General features: G+C 32.7%; 1 protein-coding gene across 1 annotated transcript in view; it reads left to right on the top strand.

Annotated features, from left to right (window-relative positions):
- ATPsynB (ATP synthase subunit b, mitochondrial) overlaps positions 1-14,402 on the top strand; it is a 115,493-nt gene that overhangs the window by 58,840 nt on the left and 42,251 nt on the right. The window contains exon 2 of the mRNA XM_023391938.2: positions 3,067-3,228. Within this exon, the coding sequence (XP_023247706.2) occupies positions 3,067-3,228 (162 nt within the window). The remainder of the gene's footprint in view (positions 1-3,066; positions 3,229-14,402) is intronic.

The raw sequence follows: 14,402 nt of genomic DNA, 5'->3' as shown, positions 1-14,402 counted from the left end.
TAAAAATAAGGTAAAAACCGATAGAATTAAACCTTATTTAGTGGGGGCCGAAGGGGGTGGTAGGAATAGTGTGTAAAATTGGGCGAGGTCTATTGACGGGTAAAAAGGGGCTAGTAAAAATTTTAGCCATAAGAAATTACGTAAAAACTGATACAATTTTACCTTATTCAGTAGCCTGGCCAGAGAGTGGTAGAGGGGGCATGTATTGATTGATCCTCCAAAATCACTATTTAATATAATAAGATCTACGTACATACGTACAAACTCACTTATTCAGACTCATCCCGTTTTGTTTGCTTGCTTTTCATGTTTGCAGTGTCAGTATAAGTTTTAATACTAATAAATATATAAACATACATAATACCGAAGGTGTCTTATGCCGACATTTGTGAAAAAAAATCTTTTTAGGATTTTCATGAAGACAAAATGGTACACATGCGAACAGTCCGCATAATTTTCTAATGCTATTAGTATATATCCTTAAATCATGTAAGGTTGGCATAAGTCACCTTTTGTAAACCATTATATCATTATATATAAGAGTTGGAAGTACAGTTGTGTCACTTTAATACTGCTGATCTTATATTATTTGAAGGATTATTTCTTTAATGTATTTTTTCTTGTTCAATGAATCCGTGTCTAATCTTGACAATAAATATGTTGACATCATTAGTTGTAACAGAGACACTTTAAAACCTCTATTAGACTGATATAATTAGATTTCACATCATTGAAAAAAAAATTAATTCCTATAAGCGAATAAAAAATTGGATTAGCGAGATGAAAGTGGTAGAAATTGCTGCAACCAAAAACGAACCTCTGAATTTGTCAGCAAAGTGCCCAAAAAAAATGGTAAAAGTGCCAAAATCACCTAAATCGCGAATAAATCGAAAACAGTAATAGATGGAAAATAAGTTGAGTACAAAAAAGATGCGCCTTTCCAAGCCGCACTAAAGTAGCCTTGTTGAAATTAATTTCATAAAATAGTTTTTTTGCAAATTGCAAAAAACCGCAAATTTAGCCGTTTTTTGAAAAATTCATAACTCAGTCCCATTTGAATATGAAGTGCTAAAAATTTGATACAATGTTCCTTTCTTAACATATGCTCCAAATTTCAAGATGATACAATTAACAGTTTTTGCAAACCGTCGTGTTGAAGAAAAAATGGTCCCTTCGAAAAATGGCTCTAAAAAAGTTTTGAGACCACTTATGGCCATTTGTCAAACGCGCTGCTCTTTGTCAAGAGTTAGTGTTCAACATGCTAAAATTTCATAATTCCATCTTGTTTAGAAGTACTGTTAAAATTGCATCAAAAAACAGTGATTTTCGAAGAAGGCGCGTGGTGAGGCGAGCCACCGAATTAGGCCACGCCCACTTCCTCGCTGAGCGCTCGGCGCACTTTCGAGCGTGTAGGTTTAAAATGACTACGCGTTGTAAAACCAACGATATCTCCGGAACCAAGCATCAGAAATTGATGTTTCTTTTTTTAATCTGGGGTAGCTTTCAAAAATATTGAAATTGCGCGTATCGACATATTAATAAAAATAATAATAGTCATGAAAAAACGATCCTTTGAAAATTATGCTACTAGTTGTTGCAAATTTAGTTGCAATGTTTCGTGAACTAGTATGTAAATTAATATTTATGATATATATTTTTTCAGTAAAATGTGATTTGAGATAAAAATTAATTGCGTAGGATGTTATGTAATTATTTCATAAACCCTTCAGCGAAATATATCGATTTTATCACATGTCTTTTCAACATTTAACGAAACATTAGTCATCATAAGTGGAAGGCTATTAACGTACGTGTCTAAAAACGCATTATGAAACTTATTTCCTGTATGTATTTATTGCAATGCCGACAATAATTATGACATACATACAGTCAGGAAATAAAAATATGTAATATCTATTACAAAAGTACTAAAATTTGCAACAAATAGTAGAATAATTTTTAGAAGTACCGTTTTTCCATGATTATTATAATTTTTATTAATATGTCGATACGCGTAATCTCAATATTATTGAAAGCTACCCCGGATTAAAAAAAGAAACATCAATTTCTGATTCTTAGTTCCGGAGATATCGCTGATTTTACAACGCGTAGTCATTTTAAATCTACACGCTCGAAAGTGCGCCGAGCGCTCAGCGAGAAAGTGGGCGTGGCCTAATTCGGTGGCTCGCCTCACCACGCGCCTCCTTCGAAAATCACTGTTTTTCGATGCAATTTTAACAGTACTTCTAAACAAGATGGAATTATGAAATTTTAACATGTTGAACACTAACTCTTGACGAAGAGCAGCGCGTTTGACAAATGGCCGTAAGTGGTCTCAAAATTATTTTGGAGCCATTTTTTGAAGGGACCATTTTTTCTTCAACACGACGGTTTGCAAAAACTATTAATTGTATCCTCTTGAAATTTGGAGCATATGTTAAGGACTACGAAAGGAACATTGTATCAAATTTTCAGCTCTTCATATCTAAATGGGACTGAGTTATGAATTTTTAAAAAAACGGCCAAATTTGCGGTTTTTTACAATTTGCATAAAAACTATTTAGTGAAATTAATTTCAACAAGGCTACTTTAGTGCGGCTTGGAAAGGCGCTTTTTTTTTGCCCTTAACTTTTTTTTCCATCTATTACTGTTTTCGATTTATTCGCGATTTAGGTGATTTTGGCACTTTTACCACTTTTTTTGGGCACTTTGCTGATAAATTCAGAGGTTCGTTTTTGGTTGCAGCAATATCTACCACTTTCATCCCGCTAATCCATTTTTTTATTGGCTTATAGGAATTAATTTTTTCAAAAGTCTAATTCTATCAGTCTACTATAAGCTGCCATGATAAGTGCAAGGAAAGTTTTTTGTTAACATTTTGCTTCAGAAGCTGTGAAGTGTTTAAATATTGTATCGGAAGCTTAATCATACAAAATTAAAAGTAAATATCTAATTTCATGAAAACCGTGACGTTAATATACTTAAAGGAGGTACATTCTTAATAAAATATTGGTAAAGAAAAATATTATTTTGATAAGTTCTTGAAACTTTCTTTTTAAATTACAGGCAAACAAATATCTAAAGCAAGATTACTTCTCCAGCCTCGAGTTTTATCCACTGTGACTGGAAGTGAAAGACCAATCCGATCAGAATATCCTTCACCTGTTCGTCATGGGTTTATACCTGAAGAGTGGTTTACTTTTTTTTACTCTAAAACAGGAGTAACAGGTGGACTTTTTTTTACTGTTATTAATATTCACAAATCTTTTAATATCTTTTGTGTTTGCAATTTCTTATGAAATTTGCTATTACTTATAAAGGTTGTAGTTCGTCAATCAAAGCTTTGAATCCTGCATACATATTTACTATTTGTTTGTATTTATATTAAAAAAACTCTAACACACGTACGTACGTTATTACTTACGTACGAATGCGTCTACGCAAGGAATATCAAGGCTTAATAATTTCTTACTTTGCCTGTACTTAATTTACTTTTTTTTCTTATCATTCTAGCTACTTTTAAACAAAAGCTCCTAAGTTTGCGTCAATACGTAAAATCACTTTTGCACATGTGAATAGCGTGTGTTCACTAGCACTCATGCAATATGTATGTAAATGAGGAATCCCACGTCAAATTAAACGGTTAAGAAAATTTTTTGGAAAAACCTAGGAAAAAGGAATTGATAATGCTCTTTAAAAAAGTGCGTACTCAAAATGTAAGTCTTTTAGAGTAACATGGATAGTAGCAGTGATAGTCAGAAAAGTATTAATTTTGCTTTAAAATCAAGTGTTCGAATATTTTGGTACCCTTGTTGCTTCAAATGATAACGAGTGGCATATATTTGAAAAAAGTTGATTTCAAATTATTTTAAAATATCTTCATGGTTCTTTTTTTTTTCTTCTCTAACTCCGGGTGTGTATCTTCAATAAATGAAATAATAAATAAACCGTGTGTGGAGTGAATATTTTTATTTCAATAAAATATAAAAGATTGTTGACGTTTCGTCACTCAAAGAGACCTCTTCAAGAAATATTAACTTGTACGTTATAAATAATAAATTGATAATACAACATTTTGTTATTTTAATTAAACAATAAAACTTGAGAATATGGCAATCTACTATACATTCAGGGGTTCTATCAAGATGCACGAAAGTTTACACTGGCGCATGTGCAAATGACAAAAATATGTCGAAAAATGCAAACTTTTGTGCACCTTAATAGAACCCCACCCCCACTTGTGTAGGTGCCTCAAGCATTTCCCACTATTCGATATCGGTATCCAAACTTCGACTTACATATTTATTACTTAAAATAATTATGAGTGCCAGAAAAATTTTTAAATGTACAGTTTTGTAAACAAATAAAGTAATATTTTTAGTAAATGTTTTGGCCGAATCGACTGGTCATATCTCCAAAGATTTTTTTTCTACCAAATATACAGAAAGAAAATTTACACCGATCTCATGACCAGACCATGGAACTTCCAAAAACAGGGGGGGCCAACCTATTGAACTGACCATAAGTCACTGTCATAGACTGCTCTCATATAGACTACCAACACATCATCGATGTTATGCAATTTATTAATACATACAGTCAATTTTTTCAGTCTACGAATCTGTCAGCAAGCCATCCTCCTGATTAGAAGTTCCTTTATAGTCCTAAAAATGCAACATTCCATATACACCCGCGCATAAAGGTGTATCACACATCTGATTTAGCTAGCAGGTCTACTGTAAAAATGTTTATAATAAAGCCTTTGCCGTAATATTTATACATCAATTGCATAAAAGTTGAGTACGATTTAAATACGTTTTTTAAGTTAAAATTTTTATTGATACTATTAAGGTGGCAAAAAGTGTGTAATAATTCCCAAAACTCCCTCTCGAACCCAGACTCTTCCATATCTAAGACCTTCATTTTCTCAAAATCAAACGAATGTGCCTCTTCTCTACAATGTCTTGCCAAAACTGATCTGTGATCATCATCAAAAATATTATTTATGTTTTTTTTTTTTTTTTTTTTTTTTCCAACTGATTACTGTCTAGAGTTTTGTCCAACATAACAAACCTCACAATCTTTTTATGATACATACATGATTATTTTAAGGAATGAATTTATAAGCTGAAGTTTGGATGCCGATTGCAAGTTGTGGGGAGTACCTGCAGCACTTACACAGGCGGGGCTGTATGTATAGTAAATTACAATATTTTTAAGTTTTGTTGTCTAATTGAGGTAACAAAATACTATATTATCAATTTATTATTTATAATTTACAAGTTAATGTATCCCGAAGAGGCCTCCTTGAGGCCTCGAAACGTCGACAATCTTTTATTGAAATAAAAACATTCACTTCATACATGGCTTTTTAATTGTTTTATTTATTGAAGATATTTCAAAATATTTTTGAAATATTAAAGGTTATTTAGTTTTTAAGGTTTTAAATGTATTTTAGACTTTAAAATACTTGAAATTTTTGTTGTTTTAAAAGGTTATTTCCTTTCCTTTCAAAGTATTTTCTCTCTCTAATGGACCTGATGAAAATCTTAGTTCTATATGACGTTGGCCTCGGAAATACCTGAACTGAATTTATTTTTAAAGATGCATTCAAAATTTTATTGTGGGATGCTTTCGTAAATTTAAGATCTCATTTCAATATTTTCATTCAATACATAGTTTTCACACAGAAACTTTTTAGATTAAGAAACATTTTTAGAACTGTGCCGCATTTTAACAAAAGATATTAAAGTGCCAAGAAGGTGATTTCAGTAATCTTGTTAGTATAAAGTTTCTGAGGTCATTTAATTTAGATGTTCTTACACATTGTCGGTTCAATAGCACTTTGTGACCTTGTGTAAGTTCTCTTTGTAAGGTTTCATTTTATTTCCAGATTAACTTGTACACGCAATTTGTAATTTCTTTCCAAAGATATTTTAACTTTCTAGGATCAGAAGTACATACTTATAAAGGACGAAGATTTTTAAATTGTAATTTGAAAGTCCGTGTAGTCTGCGAAGCAATTAAGGCCTCACAAGTCCAAACTTTTTTCACGAAACTAAAAATAGGAATTTTGATTTTCAAAAATCTGACGAGGACCATTAAGATGCAGCACTTTTCATCAAACTGCGGCTGCCAAATCACCGTGGTGCAAGGGGAGGATAGTAACTAAAGTAGACAATAACAGCGAATAAATTCGAATTATACTTGAAAATAATGACTAAATTACTGTCTCCTGGTTTCAAGGTTGGAAAATAGCCCTGCTAGCATGAATGCATAAAATAAGTCATTTTAAATTAAGTGAACCGCCCGTCTTGCTGAATCTTTATCAGCAACAATTCTTTTCCGCAATAGTTGAACGAAACGATTTCAAAATTAGACTGAACAGAGTGCTGACTCTTAGTAGTCTTAGCTCACGATAGTTATCATGAACTCTACTAAAATTGAGTTTCAAAATTAAAGCATGTTACTTTTGATCTATTTCAAATCAATTAAGTTTTAAAAATAAAAGAAGTAAATTTTTTTAAATATTTGTCTTTTTTTATCAATTCACACGACCACAAAAAAACAATCGGAATGTACTTTGAATCAGATAAGGTTCACTATGTTTTTTGGGTCACTGGAAACGAATCCGTAATTTAATTTCCTCTATCACGTCTGGATTCTTCATAACTTCAAAATTCAACGATTAAACTAATATATTTCGTCATTGCTAAACCAATACGCGATTAAAACCAATCATCTTTATAAATCTTAAATGATGTTCTGTAAAAATAGATAACCCTAAGTTTTAAATACTAAATAACCTCAACATCTCATGACCCCATAACCCCATAACCTAAAAAGAAGTGAAAAAAAGATTCATATGGGTTTTAATCATGGATTTCGGAATCTTTTATAAAAGTATTTTTTTGTTTTAAAACAGAATCTTGTAACAACATCTCTTCAACCCCGTAACTTTAAAATCTAGTGAGCTCATAGCCACATGACTCAGTAACCTCAAAGCGTAGTAGAAAAGAGACTTATACGCGTTTTAATCTTGTAACTCAGAAACTTTAGTTTTGACCTATTTTTACTTTTATTCTTCTATAATATACCATTATTGAACTCTACAAACTCCTATATTAGTTATCTCATAGCCTGATAACTCTATAAACTCAAAACGTAGTAAACAGTAGATTTAAACGCGTTTTAATCTTGGATTTTAGAAATTTCAATCGAAATATCCGTTGTAACTTTAGAATCGTAAAATAAATATTTTTTTAATCCTTCGACCATTAAATCTAGTTACGTTATAGCTACATAACCCCACATCCTTAAAACGTAGTGAAAAAAAAGACTCAGTTGTGATTTATTCTTAGGCTGCAGTCACATGGGGCAGAATAGACCGACGCAATAAAACGAGCAGCATAGAAACAGCCAATGAGAGCTATTTCGCTGCGTCAGACTCACCTGAAAAAAAATGTCGGAATTCTATGTAGAATGACTTCTGTAATACTTTCAGGAAAGCCATTTGGCATTACACATGGTTTTACGAACGGCATTACATAAAGGGTTTTAGCTTGGTGATGCCATATGTAATTCCATATGGAAAAACACATGGAATTCTATATCATCTAGAAATAACTGCAAAATACCATAATAAGTTATTTTCAATTATTAATTTGTCTTACCATCGGGATGATAACTCCAAAACAAGGGGGTTCAGCTGATTTTACTTCTATATGAAAAAATTAATTTTTCGATTTTTTTTTTTATTTCTGAAATATAACTTGAATCCCCTTGTTTTGGAGTTATCATCCTGATGGTAACACTAATTGTTCACAGTAAAGGACGCATTACAGTATTCTGCCGTTATTTCTAGATGACAACATTTTTTTCCTTCTTCCAATTTGTAATTCTATGTGTTTTTTCAAATGGAATTACATATGGCATTACCAAGCTAAAACCCCTTATGTAATGCCATACGTAAAACCATAATTGTAATGCCACGTGGCTGTCCTGAAGGTATTACAGAAGTAATCACACATGGAATTCCGTCTTTCTTTTTCAGGTGGGGAGGGCTTATGTTCACATGGAGTGCAATAGAGCGAGCAGGATACATAAGCCGCCGTGAGAGTGAAAGAGAGGTGCGCGGATAACAACTCTCTCTTACTCTCACAGTGGCTTATGTATCCTGCTGGCTCTATTGCGCTTCATGTGAACATAAGCCCCCTGATCCGGTGAAATAGACTGCTATGACAGTTTCTTCGACTGCTGGAAGTAGTTTGGTGGGGAAACTTTTCTCAGGATGGCAGGCAAAGAATTGATACTCAACCATTGCATTACTTAAACGATATTGTAAAAAAATCAATGTTTATTTTTGAAAAAGAACGAATCCGAATTGCAATATTAAAATTATTTTTGCTTCTGAAGTCGATTCGTAATGAGAAAAAACGACGAATGTGAGTGAGACCAATTTATTCTGTGACTGAAAGATGTTTACAAGGTGATAGTGACAATCTAGTAAAAGTAATGACAGCCCGTGATCCTTCCTCTCACTTAATTATTTGCGAATGGATCGTGAAACGTTTGATGAGCTGCTGAAAATCGTGGAACCATGCTTTACCAAAAAAACAGCTATCCGAATACCCATACCTGCTTACACACGTTTACAAATCTGTCTTCGGTATTTGGCAAGTGGAGACAGTCTCAGATCAGTGGGATATGCTTTCAGAGTGTCCGCTAATACAGTGTGCCAAATTGTTGATGAGGTCTGTAAAATTATTTGGCAGACCTTACGTCATATTGTGATGCCAGTTCCAACTACTAAGAAATGGAGAGAAATAGCTGATGACTTTGAAAACCTGTGAAATTTCCCCAACTGTGTAGGAGCTATTGATGGGAAGCATGTAGTGATACAGGTAAAATATTGTTGCAGTTAATATTGTTGATAAGACTGCATGTATATAATCAAAACTAAAAAGTGAACATTTTTAAATCACAGGCTCCACCTCACAGTGGCTCATGCTTTTACAATTATAAAAAAACTCACAGCATCAATTTGACTGCCGTAGCTGATGCATGATACAGATTCATCATGAATGATGTTGGAGCAGAAGGTCGTAGCAGTGATTTTGGCATTTTTAACAACAGTGAGTTAAAGCAAAGACTGGAGAATAAGTCTTTAAATTTGCCACCATCTTCTACAGTTGTTCAACATAATCTACCTTATGTACTTGTGGGTGATGAGGGATACCCTTTAACCTCATATTTAATGAGACCATACCCCAAGGCATCATCACTAGATATCAGAAAGAAAGTTTTTAATTATCGTTTAAGTAGAGCTAGACGTATCATTGAAAGTGTGTATGGTACATTAGCAGCAAGGTGAAGGATTTTTAGAAGACCTATTAATACCAATGTAAAAAAGCAAAAAAAATTGTATTAACCACAGTGTGTCTACATCACTTCATAATCACAAAAAAATTATCTAAATCTTGTTCGGAAAGACGTTATCTACATTTTACTGGCAACGACAGGCTTATAATATCAAGTGGTTTACGCAACACCTCACGGAATGTTGACAAATTTTCAACTGTGCGCGCCTCACCAAGTGTTATCAGAAGCCGCTTTGCAGATTATTTTGCTGGAGATGGAGCAGTAGCTTGGCAGTGGAAAAAAGCAGCAAACAATGAATTTTAAAAATTATGTTGATACTTTACGTGAACGCTTTAAATAAAAATATATCTGGATCATAAACTTCAACTATACCTTTTTCTATTTATTAACTTCTCTCAATTCATACAACACCATTAATTAATTACAGTTTTTCCTGTTTTGTAAATAAGTTTAAATATAAAAAAAAAGAAAAAAAAAGTATTTGGAAATGAAAAATATACGTAAAAAAACCAAAGAACAAAAGTAAAGTTGATATACTGTTAAGACAAAAGTAGGCTACTAATTTATAATACACCAGCTTCCTCTTGCGCTTTTATCACGTCATTTATAAACTTGAGCTGGATTAGCGTTCTATGCTTGTAAGGAAGCTTTCTCAATCCATGTCCCAGCTGCATTAAAAAGCCATCCATATCATCTGGATCACGATGGCACTGAGACAGGATCGTAGTAATGGCATCGTTAAATGATGAATCAGTGTCAGACTTCTTCCTGCCTATAGAAATAATAAGAATGCATGTACTACTTTAAATAATAACATCTTATTACAATTTTAATTGTACATTAAAATTTTATAGTCATATTTCATTACATTTTGAATGCTGTGCAGCAGTAGAACTAAACGCACTGTCACTTCCTGTATCAGGCATCACAGGGGTACTCGATTCTAAATCATCTAACAAGAACATGTCTACGTTAAAACCACTGCAAGATTCCTCCGCATTTATGGAATCTCCAGTTGTCTCTCTGTTACTGAAACTACTTCTTGTACTGAAAACATAATTGACATGCAAATGGTACGACATGAATTTTGGTATGATTCATGTAAATAATGTTATTTACGTTAATTATCATACATACGATCGTATTTTTATTGTATCTCCTAGGAAAGACATGTGGTTAAAGAATCGAAAACTATTTAAAGGCGACTCTGGTGGTGTTGCAGCATATCCACTCGGGGTGTACGCTGATACTTTTTTTTTCGCTCTATTATAAGAATCCCGTAAATTCTTTCAACATTTTTGAACAAACTTAACTTCAAATTGATCTGCAACATGCTAGGTTATTCATTTGTTCGAATACATGCCATGTTTACTACCATACTACCTCCAAGATCTCTCTTTACCACCAACCAAGCTTCTTTAACTATTACAGGACTTCGCTCTTTGACAGAGATTTAGTAATTCCACAAACGCGGTTTGCTACACACAGAATTAATCAGTAGTTCATCATAATTGTCCCAGATCTTGTCTTCTTTATTTCTTCGCTTGCGTTTGTTGAGATCATAATCTTCTATATCATGATTGCTGACATTTTCAACTGACGAAATTGCAGTTTGCTGCTGCGTTGCTCCATTTGGTACAAAAGCTGCAATTAGTTCCGAATTATTGATAAACAAATAAAAATTTTATCCACGCAATTATTCTCGTCGACAAACAGCTTCTCAACATCTTCGTCCAAGTCAGCAAAACAAGAGTAATTTTTGTAATTATAATTGGTTTTAGGCAACATATAAGAGCAGTTTTTACATTGATAATGTTGTATCAATATACAATATTTCTCATTCATTTGCAATTAATATCATAATTATAAATTTATAAACTTTTTGTGTAAAAATACTCACAGGGCTCGTATCGGTTACACTTATAACTTTACTAAGCTTCGTTTACTTTTTCTATTACGCGGCACTCTCGGCAGCAGCATACAGAAACACAAATAGTGGAAGCAGCGCAATAGCTCTCATTGGATGTTTCTATGCTGCTCGTTCTATTGCGTCGGGCTATTCTGCCTCATGTGACTGCAGCCTTAAACTCCAGAAACTTGGACCCTAATATTCATTTGAACCCTGCAGTTTTATAATAAACATTTCATCACCACGTAAACCTTATCATTTTCTTTCCAATACTCAGTTACCCCATAACCTTAAAGTCATATTAAATGATGGTCTTTATTAGCTTAATCCTTGAATTTTGAGGTTATGAAAAATCCAGACGTGATAAAGGAAAACAAATGACGGATTCGTTTTCAGTGACCCAAAAAACATACAGGGCACCTTAGTCTGGTCCAAGATACCGTCCGATTGTTTTTTTTTTTTTTTTTTTTGTGGTCCTGTGTTTTCTAATTGATTAAAAATAATAACAGATTTTTTTAATTTTTTTTTTTTTTTTTCAAGAAAACCTAAGCTGCTAATAGTCAATCAACAAACAAACATGATTTAACCCATTTTGCTTGCAATGATCAATCGCTATTATAGTTTTAAATGTGTTTGGAGTATACATAGAATATAAAAAACCAAACTGGCTCCTAACATAACAGTATTATCAAACATAATTTTAAAATTTATGTTAAAAATTGTTATTGTACCATTATTAGTCAGCGAATATGGTCTACTAGAGTACTCAAAAAAATTATCGCAGCATACTACCATTTGGGCACCACCTACCCTCAGGAGTTGTCCTACTGTACTAACTATTTGTCAGTAAAAGTTATTCAATTAAGAAATATTTATAATAAATTCACTTGATATTTTATTTGCTTACATCATTTATGACTCGAAATACTGTACAATTTTTTGACAGTCCAAACCGAATGGTATTGTGAATATTTTGTCTATCTGATTTTATGTAATTTTGAGCTACAATTGCAATAAGTCCTTGCGACTAAAAACGTTGAAACGCCCTAATTTAAAATTTGCCTTGTTAATAGCTTCACTGCAATATTGGGTTCTTCTAATTAATATTTAAGCATAATGTAAATCTCCGCGCCACACAGTGGAGAACGAGCGGCTTTTGTCGAAAACAAATCTGCCTTGACTACAAATCTTAAGTAGTTTCAATTTTTGTTTCGAAATACTCATTGAATGGTTCTCTTTCACGTAAATATAAAAACGCTTAAATTTAACAATTTTCTACGGAAAACTTTCGAAAATGAATACGTATAGTATATTTTTATGTGTGCAATTGATCGAAAGACTGGCATTGACTTAGTAATAATCGTGCTTATTACTGATATAACGCTGTTATAAGGTAGTGGGTTTGATTCTCGGTGAGTGCAGAATTTTCCAAAACTGTTTTCACTGGAAAAAGTTTCTATGAAACCCTTGCTGTTTTGGGGCATGTTTTGCCACAGAATTTTCCTTCAAAGTGATTCCAGGGCTTTTTTCTTGCCCCACAGGTCTTCGAGCCTTAATGAATATTAGGGCTGTAAGTAGGAGTTAGCTCATCCGATGCCAGACAGGAATCACCGGTTAAACCAGCGAGGAGCGATCCCTGAAACATAGGTTTTCTCTGGCGATGCTCATTAACCTCGATCTGATGCTTCGTCAAAGAGCGCTAGCTTAACCTGCAAGAAGTCGACATCCTGACTTATGGAGTCTTCTTTGAGAAAGGCTACATAGTAGCGTGTGTGTCTATCTGATGCAGTATTAGTAAGGTGTTTCACTGGAGATTTTCCGACTGGGCTCATGGTACGATAGGTAGGATATTGATTAAAGGATTGGTGAAAAGGAGTGGCAATACACCTCCACACATAAGTGGTGAGTGAGTGGTCACAGTGACTAGGCCATGAGGCTGTCGTGGCAATCGAAAAAAAATGCAATTGATAAAAAATAGTAAAAATTGGTATTTTTTAAAATGTATACAATATGCTCTCGTTGATGTAAACCTAAAAAAACCGTTTTTATTTTTGTCTGGGAAAAAATTCGTGTTTACTACAATTCACAACTTAATTTTATTGCTATTTTTTTAAATAGTTGTAAGATAATTCTTTTTGACGTATCACTGCGAATTTTTCGGTCATGACAGAAAATAACCTCAAAAAAATTTGGAATGTCTTACATTTGACAAACTTCCACATGAAACTCTTAAACAAATACATATCATACAGTTATTCTTTTTAATCTTGTATTCTTTTTAAATACTCGTAAAATAATTTTAAACGGATTCTTAGTTCACAGTTATTTTTTCTTTATTGAAATGATAGAAACGATTAAATTCAAAAGATTTATAACTGTTACGTAACGTGCTCTGAAACAAAATTTTTTTTGTTTATTTAGTATAAAAAAAGAAGCAAATTCAGTTGTAGTCGTTTGTTTAACATCATCACTATATTGTATTTATTGCTATTACCTAAAATAATCTAGTCAGGTTTCTAGAATCCCTTCCGTTATTTCAAAACATTGATGTGTAAATAATATTATATAACATTATATCCACGTTTTTTTTCATCCCTTAACTTATACTCATCGAAGGTTCAGTAAAAGAACGACCTACTTTAATAACTAATTTAAAAGACGTTACATCTTCAATTTATATCATAAACGTCTCATCTTGAATTGATATTTAAAATATTCTATCTCAAAATAATATCAAATGATGTCTCATCTCAAACCTATAATTAAAAAATTGAAATAGTATAGAACATCCTATCTCAAAATAACATTAAATAACGTCGGATCTTGTAACCATATACAACTTTGTAATTTATTAATAAAGATCATTCACGGTCAGTATACATATAAGTTTTATTTTTATTTCTGAAATAAATATTCATACATAAATCTTAATTATTTTTGAACATATTAAGTCTTGACTCATGAATACAATGTTTCATCTTACGAAAATTAAAAATAATATTTATAATTATAACACTAACAATAAGAAGTGGTGTTGGCTCCGTGGTAAGCGTGCTTGTTGCTGTTACAACGCAGTTCTAGGGGTCGTGAGTTCAATTCCCGGTGAATGCAG

This window comes from Copidosoma floridanum, unplaced genomic scaffold (assembly GCF_036245765.1).
Source record: "Copidosoma floridanum isolate Cflo_tuat_1 unplaced genomic scaffold, Cflo_Japanese_pri ptg000027l, whole genome shotgun sequence".
In the NCBI taxonomy this organism is placed as follows: Eukaryota; Metazoa; Arthropoda; class Insecta; order Hymenoptera; family Encyrtidae; genus Copidosoma; species Copidosoma floridanum.
The sequence above is the reverse complement of the archived record's forward strand: the minus strand, read 5'-3'. Positions and strand labels throughout refer to the sequence as shown.